Consider the following 17,266-nt stretch of genomic DNA (forward strand, 5'->3'; position numbering starts at 1 on the left):
TCTCCGCAATGTGCGCTAATCCTAATATGGAGCCACGGCCCGTCTGCGGTTCCGCAGCTTTCCACGTGACATGTCGTCATACTCCCTTATCCCCTCGATTCCCGATGGTGCGAGAAAAGGCCGGAAAGACAAAGCAGGGGGAGATGCGGAAGATAATCAAGCCACAAATACCAACGATCTAAGTCAAGCGATCGCCATGGTCTGGCCATCCACAACTGGCCTGCCAGCATAGCAGTGAATGGCGGATGCGTTTGTCTTCTTCCTTTGCCTCGTCACACGTTGCCCGCCTCACAATGGGTGCAGCAGGAGTTTATCGCCTGCGTTGGACGGTCCCTCCTGCTGCGCTGGGCCTTCTGGGTAGTGGGGTACTTTATAAAAGAGGTGACCGCCATAATCAGCTGTTGCAATCGGACTCAAAAGCATGCTTTTCCGTGTCCTCCAGGCTCAATGCCAACGAACGGTCAAAAAGGAAGTCTTCAGGAAGCTCAGGTGCTGGCGACGAGGAGGATACTCAATATGCAGAGACGGGACTTTGGGCCAACATCATCCAAAAATTCGACGGTGTGAAGCAGACCGTTGGTAATGCCGAATGGATCGAACTTGATAGCCTAAAGAAATCGATCATTCCCGACTGGACCTCATTGCTCCCTGTGACGGTGCAGAAACTGCAACGCGAGCTCTCCATGGCTCCTGGCTCTCTTGCGGAAGAAATTTGGAAAGAAGCTCACGATCCAGATGTGCACCCAGAGATTCTTCAAGAAGCCAGAGTCCGCGTCGGAAATACCTTGTGTGACGAAGAGTTGGCCTTCCGGCGCAAGCGGCAACAGCATGCTGTAAAGGCATTGGCTTCGTACTTGAATATTCCTGAGGAGGATATTCATCCGGATGACGTTCCTATCATCGCGATGTGCGGTTCGGGAGGTGGTCTGCGCGCCCTCGTGGCCGGCACTGGCTCGTATCTTGCTGCTCAGGAAGTGGGATTGTGGGACTGTGTCACCTACACCGCTGGCGTCAGTGGCAGTTGCTGGCTGCAGACTCTATACCATTCATCGATCACTGGTCGGGATTATAATCGGTTGGTCGATCATCTGAAGAACAGGCTTGGGGTGCACATAGCGTTCCCACCCAAGGCTCTCAATCTGCTCACAACTGCACCTACCAACAAGTATCTGCTCAGCGGACTGGTCGAGAAATTGAAAGGCGACCCCGGCGCGGATTTTGGCTTGGTCGATATTTATGGCATGCTACTGGCCGCGAGACTTTTAGTCCCCAAAGGAGAACTAGGAGTCTCGCACCAAGATTTGAAATTGTCAAACCAGAGGTACAATCTTTACAATGGTGCTCACCCAATGCCTATATACACAGCTGTCCGTCACGAGATCCCGGTGCTAGAAGCAGTGGAAGATGAAGAACTGAAAAAGGAAATAACACCTGAAAAGCTCATTAAGGCGTCACAGAGCGAAGCATGGTTTCAGTGGTTCGAGTTTACCCCCTTTGAATTTTTCTGCGAGGAGCTAGGCGCAGGTATTCCCACCTGGGCTTTGGGAAGGCATTTCAATGGTGGGCACAACGTGGTACCGCAAGGGGAATACCCATTGCCTGAGATGCGTGTTCCCGGATTGATGGGCGTGTGGGGTAGTGCTTTCTGCGCGACGTTATCCCATTACTATAAGGAGGTTCGACCGCTGCTGCGAGGCATAGTAGGCTTCGGTGGCGTAGACTCTCTAATCCAAGGAAAGTCCAAAGACCTGATTCGTGTCCACCCGATCGACCCTGCGACCATCCCCAATTACGTATTAGGCATGAAAGATCAATTACCGCCTTCTTGCCCGGAATCAATCTTCCACAGCGAGCATCTCCGGCTCATGGATGCGGGAATGAGCAACAATTTGCCCATTTACCCGCTTCTAAGGCCAGGCAGAGATGTCGATATAGTTGTCGCCTTTGACGCTTCGGCTGACATCAAACAAGAGAATTGGCTTTCTGTCGTGGATGGATACGCCCGTCAACGAGGCATCAAGGGATGGCCCCTTGGAGCGGGCTGGCCCAAAGAAGACACCGGGCTGAAGGAGACAGAAGAGAGGTTGCGAGAGCCGCAGAATATCACGCAAGATGCAGTAGACGAGAAGATGTCCGACGCACGACGAAATGGTCCCCAGGACCATGAAGACGGAGTGGGCAAATCGCACCCCATGGAGCCCCCGAAAGCCAGCGACGACCGACCATCTGTCCAGGATACTGATCTAGGCTACTGCAACGTGTGGGTCGGCACAAAGCAAGAAAGGGTGTCTGACAAGGAACCACCACCGTCGAAACGGTTATTCCATCCCCATCACGGAGATGATTCGGAAGCAGACTTCCACCTCATGCATCCCGACGCGGGCATCGCAGTCGTCTACTTCCCCCTGCTGCCCAACCCCACCGCCCCGGAGCTGCCTCCGAGCTCGTCCATGTCCAAACAACCGGTCCCCGCGCAGCAGTCGGAGACGACATCTTCTGCAAACGTCAAGGACGGAGTACACCCTTTGACGCCGTACCCCAGTACGATTAACCCCGAAGTGGACGATTTCCTGTCCACTTGGAACTTTGTTTACACGCCTGAACAGATCGACTCGGTGATTGGGCTGGCCAAAGCGAACTTCGCGCAAGGCGAAGAACAAGTGAAGCGTGTCGTGCGGGGAGTCTACGAGCGCAAGAAGTCCGACCGACTTCGACGGGAGGAGAGGGCGCATAGGGGACGGATGGAAGGGTTTGTGCCGATTTGACCCGGATGTGTCGGTATTCAATATATTTTCCTGTTGGGATGACGACTGTAAGAATAGTTTGTTAGACTACGATGTGGAGTAACATTGGGATAAAGGTTGGTTGTAAAGATTTACATTTGTCTTGATTTATACTGTCACAACATACATACATAAGAACATACAGAGGAAACGACGAACAAGCCTGGCTATCTATCGCGGACTCCTCGTAGAATCAGCATCGCCGGAACGGTGCTCGGAATCATCACCATTGTCCCCGAAATATGGCCGGACGCCTTCGAAATCCCCGTTCTCATCTCCCTTGGCCGTATCCGTCTTCGATTGTCCCGATTCCGCTTCGCTCTCCGCAAGACTGACGTCCTTACTCTCATCCGTCTGCTTCCGCAGCCCCAGCTCTTTGCTGAGCCCGTGGATGGAGTGCGCAGTCGCCGATACGGCCGTAGCAGCCGTCGTACTAACGCTCGTGAGCAACGGATGCTCCGTCGCGCTCGTAAGTCCCTTGGTTCCGGTGTCGACCTCCGCAATGCGCGTGGGAATGTTCTCCTGATCGCGCTCGTGCTCGTCGGCTGCGCCCGTTTCCTGACCGCGCCAGTCGGCCGGGTGGCTCTCGCGGATCGGCTCGCCTGGTTTGGGCTCCGTGATGGCCTGCGCCATGATGGCGGTGTCCTCCTTACCGGGCTCGCTGATGCCAAAGCGGGAAGGTGGTGCGTACCGCCAGACGACCTTGAGGCGGTCGAGCGCTTTGACGCCCCGTTTGGAGGTCCCCTTGATCCCGTCCAGGGACTCCCAGTCCGCCTCGAAGACGCCCGAGTCGTGCTTGTCGCCGCCTTCGAAGTAGGCGTTGAACCAGACGTGCGCGATGGAGGTCACCATTGCCCAGCCGGTGTAGGCGGCTTTGCTGCGCCGTTCGAAGTCGATGTTCACGTCGGAGGAGGGGACGATGACTGGTGTGCTGGGCCGGAGGATGACGGCCGAGATGCGTCTTTGCGGAGCAGCGCCGAGGCCGTCAGCTCCTGATGCTAGGGGAGCGGTGACGGTGGGCTTGGGGGAGGAAGTAGAAGCAATGTTGCTTGGCCAAGTAACAGACTGGGAAGCGGGTAAGGGCGAGTCGGTGGCTGTGTCTGTTTTGCTGCTACTACTGCTCTCGCTGCCATCTTGGGTATTCTTCGCTGGAAATATGGTCTTGCCGTCATCAACGACCGTCCGTTCGCTGCGATGGAACAAGTGAAAACACTTGAGCTTCTTGCCCTCCTCGACATATCCCTGAATGGCAACTTTGACGCCATCTCTCAGGCCCCAAACGTGCAGCTCGAGGATCTCAACCGGCCGCTCAATGTACTTCTTGTCCATCTGGTTCGCCCACCGGTCGACGTACCCCACCCAGCGCAGTTGGCTGGGAATACTCACACCAGGCCCGAATCCAACTCTCATCCTTCTCGCGGTGAACCGCTCAAGGGCATCTTCCATCTTCCATCCCTCTTGGCTAATCAAATAGCTGCACGCGATGGTCCCACTGCGTCCTTTACCGGCTTTGCAGTGCACAACGGCCACTCTCTTCCCTTCGGCGGGCTGCGACTTCCCCTCGCCATCTGGATCATCTAGTCTATGCAGCCAATTCCTCATACTTCCCATAATTGCTGGGATAAGCGCAAACGGCGGCGGATGATGATCCGGCCATGGGTAATGGTGGATTCGTCCATAGACCTCCGAGTCAGGGTATCCAGTTCCCTCAGCTCGGAATTCCCAAATCCACCAGTTCTTGCCATGCTTGGCGTCGAGGAAGTTCACTAACGCATCGAGAGGATTCCGATATGCACGTTGCGGATAGTTAGAGGAAGGTCCTGAGGTTGCAACGACTATGCGCAAAGAGAAAGTGTCAGAGGAGCCCACTGGATAATAGGAAGAACAATTCGAGACATCACTACTAGGAACGGACAGAACGCTCACGGTTGTCTGTGACGTAGCAGAGGTCCAGGCCGGCCTCAGGATGTCTTATTCTGGGTCCAGCAACAATCTGCCGGAGGATCGACGCCTGCATCAATCAAGGAGCCAAGCATTGTTGGTCAGTCTCGGCAAGGCGTCAAACAAGTTGCAGGATCTAGGGATGGGAGAAAGGGGCAAATCATAGAGACGTACCATTGGTATCAAGTGCCGTGAAGCAGCTGTATCTCTTTCGTGAGTAAATTCTCAGAAGACCCTTCGAAATGGTTTTCTCACCATTTGCAAAAACCCCGTTCTCGTTGAGGTCTCTCAGTTTCCCAGGCGAGCGGAGAAGGTTGCAGCTGATGCCAATCGAACAGGCGTAGTCCAGATCTTCTGATCAGTAGTCAAAATGGTTATGCACTTATTGTAGACTGATCACCTGAGGTTATCAATTAATTGTTTGAAGCAATCTAAATATTCCACGCAAGGAAAATGAAACGACAACATTCGAATAGTGATACTTGATAAGCGGGCCAGAACTGTCCAGTTGGGGATGCTTCTGGGGACAAGCGGGGATGATGTCACAGGCTCACAGCCACCAGAGCGGCGACCTGATTGTTTACAATTTACCTAGAACTACAGTGGTACTTGGGGTAGAAATAATAGGTATTAAGGAAGCGTTTTAATTTCTTCCTTTCTTTTTCCCGTGCTAGTCTATTAGGTACAAGAGAACAGAACCACGGTGAGTTCGAGCCTGATATATATCACAATAAATAGATGCTGTTATGGGATTATCCCGATGAGATGGGGTTCATCACTAAGTCGACAGTAGCAGAAACAGACCAATCTTCATATCAATGGTACAGAACCCGGTTTGTACATCGTTTCTTGACCCTCACGTTGCCAGCGTAAGGGCCTGTTTTCGCGGATCAACGCGATCAATTCCTTCCATGAAAGACCTGTTTCTCAGATCAGGCCATCTCATGGTTAAGTAGCGAGTCGCCGTATTCAGCTCAAGCAGCGCCGTATGTATCCGTCACAGGAATTGTAAAGTTCCGCATGGAAGATGTGATGTTGGCCGAACCCTCGGCATAGAATTCGGCTCCAGGTTTGAACCACGCGTGCATGACCTCGACCTTCCATGCGCGAGACTTCAAAGCTGTCAATTTAGCTTTGATGTGTTTGTCTCTGCAGAAGGTGTAGTCTGTCTCCACGTCAGTGCCGTTGCAAGTAGTGTTGAACCCGGGAGTGTTTGGAGTGGCGATCCCGAGAATATCGAATCGATAGGCACAACCCCCAGGAGAGCAGCCGGTATAAAAGTTGGAGACATGCCAGGTCAGGGCAGGGTTGGCAGGGTTCACGGTGTAATGGTGATAGGCGGGAGCTGCCAAGGTAATGTTGAAGATCGACAGGAGCGCGACCAGCAGGAATGTAGCCAACTGCATGTTGACCGTTGACGTGGATGATCGCGGTATGAAAGTATAGACAGATCGAGGTGACTCAGATATATACGTGCAGGAGGTATATACACGGGAAAGACAGATATTAAGTATGAGATTATATCAACAAAAAGCGTGGCGACAATCCATTAAGGACTTTACTATGAAGAATGAAGTGTGCAATGGAGAGGAAGAAGGGTGCTGAAAGAGGAGACGACGTGATCAAGAATGTCTGCGACACATATATAGCCAAACAAGTTCTAGGGCAGGCAAGCATGGGAGGGACCTGCTTCTGGCCTGCTGGCGTAGGTGGAGCAGACTTTCCAGCGTCCTCAAGCTGTCAGTCAATTAGAATGGGAAACATCATAATGACCATGCACCCTTGCCGTGTGCCTAGGTTTCCAACCGCGGATGTCGATCTCCTGCAAATCTGCGAGGTGCACGAAGCTGTGTCACTGGATGTCTCGTCTGGTTTCTAATTATAATCAGCAGGAGAACCCGCGTTGTAGGTGTAAGCGAGTACCGAAAACCAAAGAGACCAATGTCTGCCGTGCGATGAATCCATTGCAACCCATTGTCGTCTCAAGAACTGATCATCAAACAATGGACTGACTAGACTGGCTTTTCGCTCCGACGATCGCAAACCGAGGATCCATGTATAGTTCGGCACTTGTCATAGTCCAGTGTTTGAGACGTTCCTCCGCCCCTTGAACGGCTACTCGGATGCTCCGTAAAGCGTGAACTATGAAGGAGCGGTGCAATGAACCATAGTTCAAAATGTCGACTAAGGTTCGATCGCAAGAGTATCAGTTCTCAGAGCTTATGTTGGCCCGCAATCCTGCCGGCTACCAGTATTGTATGCATTGTTGCATTGGGTTGTTCCCTGCATAATTTCATAATTTCACAAGGGATCAGTATCACTTGACATGGATATCGCGATCAAACCGGCGACCAGGTTAAGTGCCTCCTGAATCGTCTATCCTCTGAGTTCGCTCCTGTTGATCATTGTGAGACTTTCGACTAGAGTTCGAAGTTCGAACCGAAGTTTGAGTGTTTGGCCACCGATTCTTGGCTTCAACCAGGGTCAATGCACTGGGGGTTTCACTAAAAGTTTAGGCGATCTCCTTGACGTTCCATTGTGTCTCACTCGGATTCAAGCAGTGCTACTCCCGACAGCCACCACTAGTCATGGCTAAAATATCTGATGGACACACCGTGAAGAGTAATGATCACGAGCAAACCCCTTGGGGCCAGTCACCGACTTGCTGACAAGTGACAACTCTGCTACTCGAAAGACAATTCCAGTGGTGGTATCATTTGTCATTTCCTCGTATTCGACGGGTATACAACTGTACTATACAAGGTATAAATTGTGATACATATACAAATGGACGACAGGGTCCCTTCTCAGCCCCTCGTCTCCAATTTTTAGCTGGGTTGCGTCTCATCAGGCTTCAACTGATCTTCCGGCACAAGGCCCCCTGGCTCATAGTCCATCCAGCCCTCCTCTTCTTGGGCCTTGGCCATCGCCAAGCGTCTTCGCTTCCTCTTTCGTCTCTCCTTGCTCGCCGCTCGACGGGCTTCCTTCGAGAGAAGAATCCGCATGGGAGGCTCCCGCATGCGACGCTCGGAGCGGTCTGCATATCTTGGAGGCGTCTCGGACCCTATCTTTCTGATGGAAACCGACTGGTCTGAAGCTCCTTCATTGCGCTCAATGAGATCCTCAGTTGGGACATCCTGCATCTGCGGATCGTTTCTCAATTGGATCGCAAATTGATCGTTGGACTCGGAGCATACGCTCCTGATCTCTTGGCGCGTGTATGCGTCGGGACGGAATCCCCGCGCCACCAAATCCTGGTAGTACCTGTACGCCGATTCAAAATTGCCAGCATCTAAGCACATCATGATTAGGTGTTCAAAAGTTTTGTCATTCGGGATCACTCCAAGCGAGGACATCTCCTTTACCGCAAACATGCCGGCTTGAATGTTCTTTGCTCTGCGAGCCATCCCTATAAGGGTGTTGTAGATCGAAACGTCGGCCTTGCCTGGACACAAGGTGTAGAGCTCCTGGTAGAGTGAGATCCCTTCATCAACCGCAAACGGATCATTGAAGGATTCATAGTCGCAAAGCTCGATGACCACATGCGCGCATTCCATCGGGATCGGGTATTTCAAGGACTTCAGCTTCTTGAGAATAGCCCATGCCTGCCGTGGACTAGTCCTAGTCTGAACCATGTAGTTGAAAATGGCCCGCGTCGAAGTGTGTTCCAATTTGATACCGGCTTTGTGCATCTTACAGAGAATTTCAAACGCCGACGAGAGCTTGCCGGACTTGACATGCGCCTCTACCGTCTTCTCGTAATCCTGCAAGATGAGCGGGACATCACTTTCCGAAAGAAACCGGATCACTAAAGAAGCGAGCTTCGTGTCGCCCTTTTCGGCCGCGACCGTCAGAGTGTCCCTACACAGAACCTTCGAAGGACGGAGGTACCCCAGTTGTACCATTTGCGTCCATATGTATCGAGTAGTTTCGAGATGAGATGCCGCGACTGCCACATCCAGCACATACAGCCACAGTTCCGTCGTCATGTCATGACCCTGACTTGTCCGCTTGCGCATCTGCCGGAGAACTTCGTCGAAATCCCCAATGTCGCAGAGATTGTATATTAACAGACTGTGTAGCCAATTCTCGACCATGATCTCCTTTCGCTCCATGTGCGCGATATGGTCTAGTGCGAGCTCTAATTGGTTTTCTCTCAAGAGGCCGGCCACCACGTAGTGCCAGCCAGCGGGACTAAGAGGCAGCCATCGATCTCGGAGGGTGCGCAGTATTTCTTGACGCAGTAGGTAATCAGGGTGAACAGCGAGAACCTATGAATATCGCCCGTGTTAGTCAAGAACCCTGCATTTCGTAGAGCTATGCCGTTAAGACGCAATGAGACTGCCATACCTGCAATGCAGCATGAAGTGTACCGGAATCTGCAGGTATCCCATCCTTCTCCATCTCCGAGAGTAATTGGCGAACAACTTCCGGCGAACCGCGCTCCGCATCGGAGTTGGCAAGAATCAGCGCTCGGTAGTGTCGTACTTCGGGGCGCACATGGCGATCTCTGATCAATATTCGTAATATCTGCGACGCGCTGAGGATTTTGGGGCTTCCAGTTGCTAGGTCTTGAAGCCGATTCTCAAGGTCCGACGTCGACCGCTCTTCGAGATTTTTGGGAACGCCGGCTGATGGAGGTAGGGTAATGCTGGTATTGAGCGGCGGACTGACATGTTCCCGGCGCCCAGAATCCAATTGTGATTGTTGCGAAGACTGATATGCTATTGACGACCCGCTGGGGTCATTCCCGTGGCTTTCAGTACCTCTTTGCGCCTTTGGCTCCCCACTACCTTTTGTAGCATCGCTGTTCAGGCATCTTCGCGGAGTAGTTGCAATTGCCGATGAGAAATCGTGTCTTTGCGGCCTTTTCCCCCCGAATAGCTGCCTCGCATTATGCGGAGCACTGATCCGAAATGATGGACATAGACAATACCAGAGTCCATCGAGAATGACCGTACTTCGGCGCATCTCGAGCCCATGCAAAGCGGAGTTGTCTTTGCGCATCGGGAAGCCGAAGAAGAGAAGCACAATCACGTGACTTATGACACCGTCAGAGACATGCCCAAAATTGCAACCAGGACAGACGCAACTGACATAATTTGAATAATTTGATTAATTTGATAAATTTTCGTACTTTACAGACAGAATCTACTGAACGACCATGTTCAAGAGCAGTAATCCCATTGAAAAATAAGTGCCACCGAGCCATATACGCCAAGGCCATGCTCGACAAACCCACCAACCGGTCCTTCCTAGCAATTTACATGCTCGATCTCCCCGGGGTATCGATTGTTCTCTCTCTTCGTCTCGTTATACGCAATATCATATCCATATCTAACTGCCGCCACGACCCCGGCCGCGACCCCGGCCGCCACGGCCACCACCACGGCCTCTGTCGCTCCTGCCCTCACGGCCACCGCGGTTGCGATTCTGTGGCTGGTTTTGCTGCTGTTCCTTGACCATCTCCACGATCTCCTCTGGGATTCGCAAGTACTTGATCTAAACGCTCATTAGCTTGGAACGAGAGCATGTCTCATGTAGGATGAATGTGACATACATTGTTTCCTCGCACGTAGACCTCTGGTAATCTGAAGAAGCGGTCGCCTTCGGGGCTAGTCTGAACAACCTCCTTGAGTATTAAGTTCATCCAGTTATCGCAGTTGGCAAGATGTCCGTTCAGTGTCTCGCCGTTCTTGAGCTCCACAAGCATGGGATGGCCTTGCGCAGCCGTCAGAAGACCCAATGGTAACTATGAGGTGCGCAATATCTTAGCGACATGAGATGTAAAATGCTGGAGCAATAACTATGTCCCGTGGGGTTGTTACTCACCATTGTGAGGTTGGGCAGATGTGATGAGGAATAGGTTGGCTGGGACTGAGCTTTAAGGCGGCACAAAGAGCGCCTTTCCTGGTCAATGAAATAAGAAGAGAGATATTGGAAAGGACAGTCAATAATATTCGTGATACAATATCAGTGAATCAGAGCGAAGTTATGTGATATGTCCAAGGATATCAAATAAGCTCCACATGAGCTTACAAGCGGCGGGTGGTCGCAACTGCAGAGACCCGGAGAAAGTGAAGATCCGATATTGGCGATACAGTATGAGAACAGTTGGGAGGCTCATATTATTATTGTAATTTCCATTCTGATACCCTTCCATCCAACCCATTGTATGTCCGATGGGTCATTCATTATCGCGCAGATCAATTACCATTGGTACACCGCACGGTGACACATCCTGAAGTACTTTGGCCTCCAATCAGTGGCTTCAGGTGAACCCGTGCGATTGTAAGTAGATACCATCACATACATTTGTGTAGAAATGACGAATTTCAAGGATTCAATTGGTAAAATACATAGAAAGGACGTTGTGCAGGTTCTCAATACTGACTGCACCGTCAAGGCATTGTGTACGCCTCTACAATTTTGTTCGCTTGGCCGTATCTTCCTCCTCAACCTCGTCCTCGTCGTCCTCTACCGTGAACTTCCGCTTGACCCGTTGATCTCTGCTAGTACCGCTGGGTCCAGCGCCTGCATCATCCGAAACTGCGGCAGCTGGCGACTCTTCTTCCCCTCCTCTAGCCTTGAGTTTCTCTTCCCGCTCCGTAAATTCTTTCAAAAGAACTTCGTAGCCTTCTTCAACATTTGACACTGTCTCTTCGAGTTTCTGGATGCGCTCATCAAGATCCAGCTGGATCAGGATGTCCTTGGATCGTTTGTACAGGCGCTGCTTGGTGAGCATGCGCCACCAGTAGTAGCGCCGCTCGTTAGGATCCTCCGCTCTGTGCTTCTTAATCAGGAGCCGCGACATGTTTGCTCCGCCGGCATGTCTGTTTTTGAGAGGGATCTGACTCAACAGGAACATTTCGAGAATGTGAGCAAACTGTGTAGAATCAATCTTGTATGATGTACGAATGTCATGGAGGAGTTTGACTGGAATGAGGGCGGCCGTAGGAACACGTCGTGGTCGTTGGTTTCTTGAGTGCGCCTCGTACGGGTTGGGGTTGATGTTCACCTCGTGCTTGATGAATTCAGGACGCAGTATGTGGTAGTCCGCAGAGTCCCGCAGAACATCAAAGGCTTCGTTCGGATCTTCGACGGTCAATTCAACAACAGTGGGGTCCTGTACACACGCCGAATGGATGGTGGTATACAAGTGTCTGCCATGTCCTGAATTCTGATGAGGAGGGAGGATAAGAAATTGGGCGATACGCAGTCGCGATGGGAGCTGTGAAGGATGAATTTCCGGTCCAGAGGGAAATGGATCGTCCTTGACAACAGGGACTTGTGTCTTGTCCCTGCGGTAATGCCACCAGCGATATGTTGTCGCATATCCAACGATGGAGTATTCGGAAGCAGTGGGTGTTGGAGGTTTCACTTTCTCATACCTGTAGGGGACTCATTAGCGGCTGTAATGGGTCATCACGTCATGGAACAGCAGATCCACATACACAAAGTAGACAGTCCATCTTTGCAGTGTCCACTCGGGATCTTCTGTAGCAAGAGGGGTGCCTGCCTCGATGAAGAGCGAAACGAAGATTTGAGCGCGATCCAGCAACCGTCGAACTTCAGGGTTAGCCAGCGAGCCGGCCCAGATCTCATAGTTTCTATTCCGAGAAACATAGCTGTGTACCAACTTGCCCGGGGGTTTGAAATCTTTCGCGGCTTTATCCTCTAGCACGGCCTTTTCATAGTCGGGGAGGGTGACAAAGGCCTCTACAAGTTGATGTCTTGATTAGAAAGAAACCGAGCACTATTAGTGAGCGATACCAACCTTCTGGGATCCATGGTTTCAATGTCTTCAGAATATCCACTGCCGCAATGTCCTCAACGGGCTTGAACTTCTCATCGTAGGAGATGTGAAGGTGCGGGCGGAGGTCATGCGCCGCGAACCGTAGGCGGATAATCAAGCCCTTGTAACCGAAGATGCGCTCATCATCGCCGAAGATGGGGTATGTAAATTGAGGATGAAAGCTAGAGACTGTCTTCAGCTTCTGTTCGTCGGGTTGAACTATGGTAATGTTGACGGCGTCGTTCGCATCGCACGTCCCTGGAATAATGCATTTCACGATCAGCTGGATCCAGGGCAGTGAGGAAAAGAATTGACGTGGAATGGGGTGGGAAAATACAGTCGCCTTCGTTTTCCATACTGACACAGTATAGACAGATGACAGGGAAAGTGACGGCAACAGAGTGAAAGACCGAAGCTGAAGATAATCTCTCGTCCTTCTTCTCAACGCGTGTTGCGGATGATCGCGTTGCGCGGAGAGCTTAGCAGGTATAACCTTTCTAGGATTAGCGCCATTAAGAGCTGTTGCTTAGTGTTACCCGTCCATCTATCATGAAGCTGCAGCTAGATGCATTGATGGACAGATTTTAGAAAGGCACTTCTATTGATAACTTAAAAGTCTCGTCATTTCAGCTAACTGGATCTTCATCTTGCTTCTATAGGTAGTGTATGACGACCCATTGTCTCATAAGTTTGCTCAGGTATCCCCGCTCAAGGCTGTGTTTATGGCAACGGGAACAATGCATCCTGCTCCGAAGTCAAATTGAGAGGTAATATCGCGACAGATTTCCGAGCTCTTTTGGCCAGTGAATCAGCTGCCACGTTCCCTGGGACTCTTTTGTGCCCTGGAACCCATCGCACCTCAAGCCGAATACCCAGTTTGTATAGCAGCAATGCTGCTTTGATGAATGACGATTCTATATTTTCCGCAATACTTGTTTCGTAGGGAAACTTCGAAATCTCTGTCAATGCTGCTTGAGAATCAGTGAAGATTGTCATTTTCCTCAAACAGTTGTGCTTTTGGGCAATCTCCGCAGCCACCTCGAGTGCTGCTCTGATTGCGAAGAGCTCGGCTAAGTTAGAGGAGTGGACTCTTGCTAGACCGAATGCTCTAAACTCCCATTCTTCTTTGTTAGGCCATTTTTTGTACACCACAGCAGCCGCAGCAGAGGTTCTTTTGGCTGGATCAGCTGAAGTATGAGGGCGAGTTCTTGCAAAGGAGCTGTCGACCCAGAAAACACACGAGTCCTGAAAATCTCGCGCAGGTTGGCTGCAGCTCAGATGCTAATAGCGCATAGTCTCGGGCGTATTCGCGCTCCTGTATCACGATATCCCCGCGAAAACTGCTATGCAAGGGGACATACAGTTGGAGTCCTTCACCATCTCTGAGATACTTTTCATATTGGGATGGTGGAGATGATTCTTGCTGAGGTGTAACCCGGCTAGGTTCGTCTGATTGAGGGCTAGCGAGGGTTGCAGTCGCCGATTTAGCAAGAGCTTGAACTTGCTCGGTTTGTCGAGCGACCCGAGTCAAGTACTGCGCTACTGATTCCATCTTCAGAAATTTAGCAGATTCGTATGCAGGCTCGTTTCTTCATGAAGAGGTAATGTAGCTCCAAGTTATCTAAGTAATACTACCTGTCGGGGTGACGGCGGATTAGGAGTCAGCGAAGAGGATACCATGGTTAAGTGCACGGTGCAGCGAATGTGTGTTGGTAACCGTTGTATCATTCGACCTCACTCGAATCTGTCTGTGCATCAACCACCATCATCAAACAGCAAGGACGGCCCTGCGTTCCTTGAATTGAAAAGGCCTCGTTCTACGCCGAGCTTCAACTGGATCCGCTCCAGCGTCGCAGATCTCTCCACGCCTTCTCCAACTCGGATAACTGTCAAAATATTATCTATACCACCATAACTCTCATATACGATCCCTACTATGGAGTACATCATCCAGATATCTTTTTCAGTCGAGCGTTGTTGGATTTTGGTGATGACTATCTATTCGGTTCGCAACCAAAAGATGGCCGATTACCGAAGCACGCAGCCCAATCGGGGTACAAGCTACTCTGATTTAATTGAGGCGACAACAAATGTCACCCTTTTTGTGGAGATACCCGGGGAAGTACGCACCACACCGGACAGCTACGTGCCCTTGGATGCGGACGACGAGACCGTGAAGCTCCTTCGGGAAACGTTCAGGTACCTTCCATCCGATGGTAGAGTTAACCTTGCCGGGGATATCATTCAGGCTGGGGCGGGCAATAAGTTGCACCAACTTGCCCAGAGTATCGTTTCATGCCTCCTCAAACCGATGATGGTTGCCGGCACCAAGAAGGTGGAGATACCGCGATTGGGCAGTGAAGAATCGACAGAGCATCCTGCCAATATGAGGGACGAGCACGAGTCGATGACGCTGGCCCAACGACAGCTACAAGAAGATGCGCTTCGCAGAGATGGCAATAAATGTGGTTTATTGGGTCATTACGATGTTCTCTCAGAGGAGTTATATCCCGACGAGATTACTGCTGACCTAGAAACTGCGTATATTGTGCCTTTTGCTCTATCCAAGTTCAAAAATGAATATGAGAAACAGCAGATAATAGCTGTTTGGACAAACATATTTCGTTATTTCCCGAGCGTTCGTTGACTTCGTTCCCAGCTGAACTTCTATTACCAGGACATTAACTCCATGGTAAATATGATCACGCTCTCCCTACCTCTGCACACCCAATTTCGACGATTCAGTCTTGCACTCGAACAGGTAACAGGCACCATGAACCAATATCGTATCAAGACCTTCCGTGGTTTTGCAACAGCCCCTCGAGCTGAGCTGCCAGCGAGTGGAACTATCAGCATGACGGCCCACGATGGACGCTTCCCGTTGGCTTCACCTATTTTTCTTCTTCACTGTGCCGTTGCGAACATACTTCATGCCGCCGGCCAAGGTACGAAGATCGTCCGAGTGCTACGGGACTATGATGCGACTGGTGGCCTCGCTAGCAAGGGTAGTACCAATATCCCGCAGCTCTTATCTGTGACTAAACTTGCATTGGTGCCCCATGTTCGTCGTTTCGATGGAATGGGTTCGACAGACGACTGAGATAACCAACATTGACAGGCCCCCTCCATACCACTTCGTCTTACGGAGCTAGTAGCTACAATGAATTGCGGTCTTCCCTACCGCATGACATCGGGCCCGTTGGAACCCTAATTCACGATGACCACAACCGCCGAATTAAGCGACTATTCAAATCTGATTTCTTATCTTGGGTAGACTCAATAGCATTGGTAGGAGAGGCAACATAACAGCCTGTAAATCTGTTAAACAGAGTTCTGCTGGAAAATGTCAACAAGATTACTCTGATCTTTGGAAGTCTATTCACCATACTAAATCCAGATCAGTGTGTTTCAATCAGAGTAATGGCAGTGACAAAAGCAGAGTCAATCGCCTTGATGATGGTCTAATCTGGTGCCGAAGACATTCACAATCATGTTCTCCCTTGCGAGATGAAGAGCGGCAGCAATTCACATGCCGGTAGTTCCCAGCCAAGAGCAAGGCCCTGAGAACTTGCATTATTCACTCTCTAGCCGAGCTGCCAGCCTGCAAGGACCGACTCCAGCGCCGCAGATCTTTCCCATCATCTCCATCTCGGATAACCGTCAAAAGATTACACCTTTGTAACTATGATATGTAATCCCTGGACAGGACTACCATCGTCTGGACCGTCCAGCGGTATTGGATTCTGATAAAAGATGGCTGATGAGAGAGTCTGCCGTCCAGTCCGGACCTAATCGAGTCCGATATGACTGCGACGAATCAGAAGCCGATAACAGTCATTTTCACAGAGATGCCCGATGACGTTCAGGCGATGCTGAAGGACTATGTGCCATTGGGCGAATCATGACACTGATGAGCACAAGAGCCAAGAAGGCCGGTCGAGGTAGGTCTTGCAATGTTTCCCCTCCTATATCACAGTGGTTGATTGACGATCCCTAGGAAATGAATACCTATAGGGAATGGCTATCTTCAAACCTTCCCCAAACTATTCGGCCAGAAGATCTTGAGATTGAAGGTCTCTTCGCTGGATCGACGGTCATTCTATTCACTGTCCCGATTCAGGCATGGTCCTTTCTACCGAAAAACCATGCATACACCTTTATCTCGATGATGAATTCTGCACCGCTCGTCACTCTGAGCTTGGCTACCTTCAGCCTCCCGGGGTCGGGGCCACCGAAGATGAATGGTATTATTACCGCGGGCAGCGCCTGCTCAGTCTCCTTCCAGGAGTCGATGGATATGTGGCATGGATTGCTGCACAGAGTGCATTTCTTCGAGGGAATCCGTACTGTATTTACCCCCTGTTTCTGAGACGGAATCGACTGTGGAAGGCGCAGCTCGCTTGCGCGAGCTTAAGGACACCTTTCCCCTGGTTTTGGAAGAAATATAGGCGATGGACCTGTACAGTAACGGTTCTCTCTCAGTCAGGTAGTCCTGAAGCTTCTTTGTCAGGCATTCAAGCATCACCACTGGACTTCTAAAACTCATGAAGGTGGCGGGGGACAAGGCGGACGCGGTCACTCCTTTGCCATGGATAGGGATTGAAGACTCCCTAGAGTGTCTTCCTAGTATCGTGGACGAGTAAATGACGCATGGGGAGCTGAGTGAGGAACTACGACCTAGTCTCTCACCTACTCCACTAGCAGTCGTCTTTTACGCTGCTTGACCCTCACTTCGGTAGGCGCCGTT

The 17,266-nt window shown here is 51.0% G+C and overlaps 7 protein-coding genes across 7 annotated transcripts; 2 read left to right on the top strand and 5 right to left on the bottom strand.

Annotated features, from left to right (window-relative positions):
- Window positions 1-132: 132 nt before the first annotated feature.
- Window positions 133-2,952, top strand: P174DRAFT_437441 (putative phospholipase A2 (PlaA)). The gene has a single exon (XM_024826302.1). The coding sequence runs from the start codon at window positions 294-296 to the stop codon at window positions 2,763-2,765; it is 2,472 nt and encodes an 823-aa protein (XP_024687594.1). The 5' UTR covers window positions 133-293; the 3' UTR covers window positions 2,766-2,952.
- P174DRAFT_437442 (putative phosphatidylinositol-3,4,5-trisphosphate 3-phosphatase) lies at window positions 2,886-5,212 on the bottom strand. Its single transcript, XM_024826303.1, has 4 exons — window positions 4,980-5,212; window positions 4,899-4,930; window positions 4,710-4,794; window positions 2,886-4,618 (listed from the first exon to the last, which is right to left on the bottom strand). The coding sequence occupies exons 2-4, from the start codon at window positions 4,899-4,901 to the stop codon at window positions 2,955-2,957; spliced, it is 1,752 nt and encodes a 583-aa protein (XP_024687595.1). The 5' UTR covers window positions 4,902-4,930; window positions 4,980-5,212; the 3' UTR covers window positions 2,886-2,954.
- A 368-nt stretch (window positions 5,213-5,580) lies between these two features.
- P174DRAFT_35514 (uncharacterized protein) lies at window positions 5,581-6,333 on the bottom strand. The gene has a single exon (XM_024821739.1). The coding sequence runs from the start codon at window positions 6,128-6,130 to the stop codon at window positions 5,699-5,701; it is 432 nt and encodes a 143-aa protein (XP_024687596.1). The 5' UTR covers window positions 6,131-6,333; the 3' UTR covers window positions 5,581-5,698.
- A 1,110-nt stretch (window positions 6,334-7,443) lies between these two features.
- P174DRAFT_382746 (pentatricopeptide repeat protein) lies at window positions 7,444-9,695 on the bottom strand (the record flags this gene model as incomplete). Its single annotated transcript, XM_024823129.1, has 2 exons — window positions 7,444-8,995; window positions 9,075-9,695. 2 exons carry the CDS (start codon window positions 9,693-9,695, stop codon window positions 7,553-7,555), a joined length of 2,064 nt encoding a protein of 687 aa, XP_024687597.1. The 3' UTR covers window positions 7,444-7,552.
- Window positions 9,696-9,864: 169 nt separating this feature from the next.
- On the bottom strand, window positions 9,865-10,758 carry P174DRAFT_447562 (U6 snRNA-associated Sm-like protein LSm4). Its single transcript, XM_024828675.1, has 3 exons — window positions 10,557-10,758; window positions 10,285-10,476; window positions 9,865-10,226 (listed from the first exon to the last, which is right to left on the bottom strand). Exons 1-3 carry the CDS (start codon window positions 10,557-10,559, stop codon window positions 10,062-10,064), a joined length of 360 nt encoding a protein of 119 aa, XP_024687598.1. The 5' UTR covers window positions 10,560-10,758; the 3' UTR covers window positions 9,865-10,061.
- A 293-nt stretch (window positions 10,759-11,051) lies between these two features.
- On the bottom strand, window positions 11,052-12,927 carry hat1 (histone acetyltransferase catalytic subunit HAT1). Its single transcript, XM_024823130.1, has 4 exons — window positions 12,857-12,927; window positions 12,502-12,777; window positions 12,179-12,443; window positions 11,052-12,115 (listed from the first exon to the last, which is right to left on the bottom strand). The coding sequence occupies exons 1-4, from the start codon at window positions 12,873-12,875 to the stop codon at window positions 11,146-11,148; spliced, it is 1,530 nt and encodes a 509-aa protein (XP_024687599.1). The 5' UTR covers window positions 12,876-12,927; the 3' UTR covers window positions 11,052-11,145.
- A 1,612-nt stretch (window positions 12,928-14,539) lies between these two features.
- On the top strand, window positions 14,540-15,619 carry P174DRAFT_427243 (HNH endonuclease signature motif containing protein; the record flags this gene model as incomplete). Its single annotated transcript, XM_024825419.1, has 2 exons — window positions 14,540-15,157; window positions 15,197-15,619. 2 exons carry the CDS (start codon window positions 14,540-14,542, stop codon window positions 15,617-15,619), a joined length of 1,041 nt encoding a protein of 346 aa, XP_024687600.1.
- Window positions 15,620-17,266: the final 1,647 nt, after the last annotated feature.

The sequence above is a fragment of the Aspergillus novofumigatus genome, assembly GCF_002847465.1.
Source record: "Aspergillus novofumigatus IBT 16806 chromosome Unknown P174scaffold_1, whole genome shotgun sequence".
Classification (NCBI taxonomy): Eukaryota; Fungi; Ascomycota; class Eurotiomycetes; order Eurotiales; family Aspergillaceae; genus Aspergillus; species Aspergillus novofumigatus.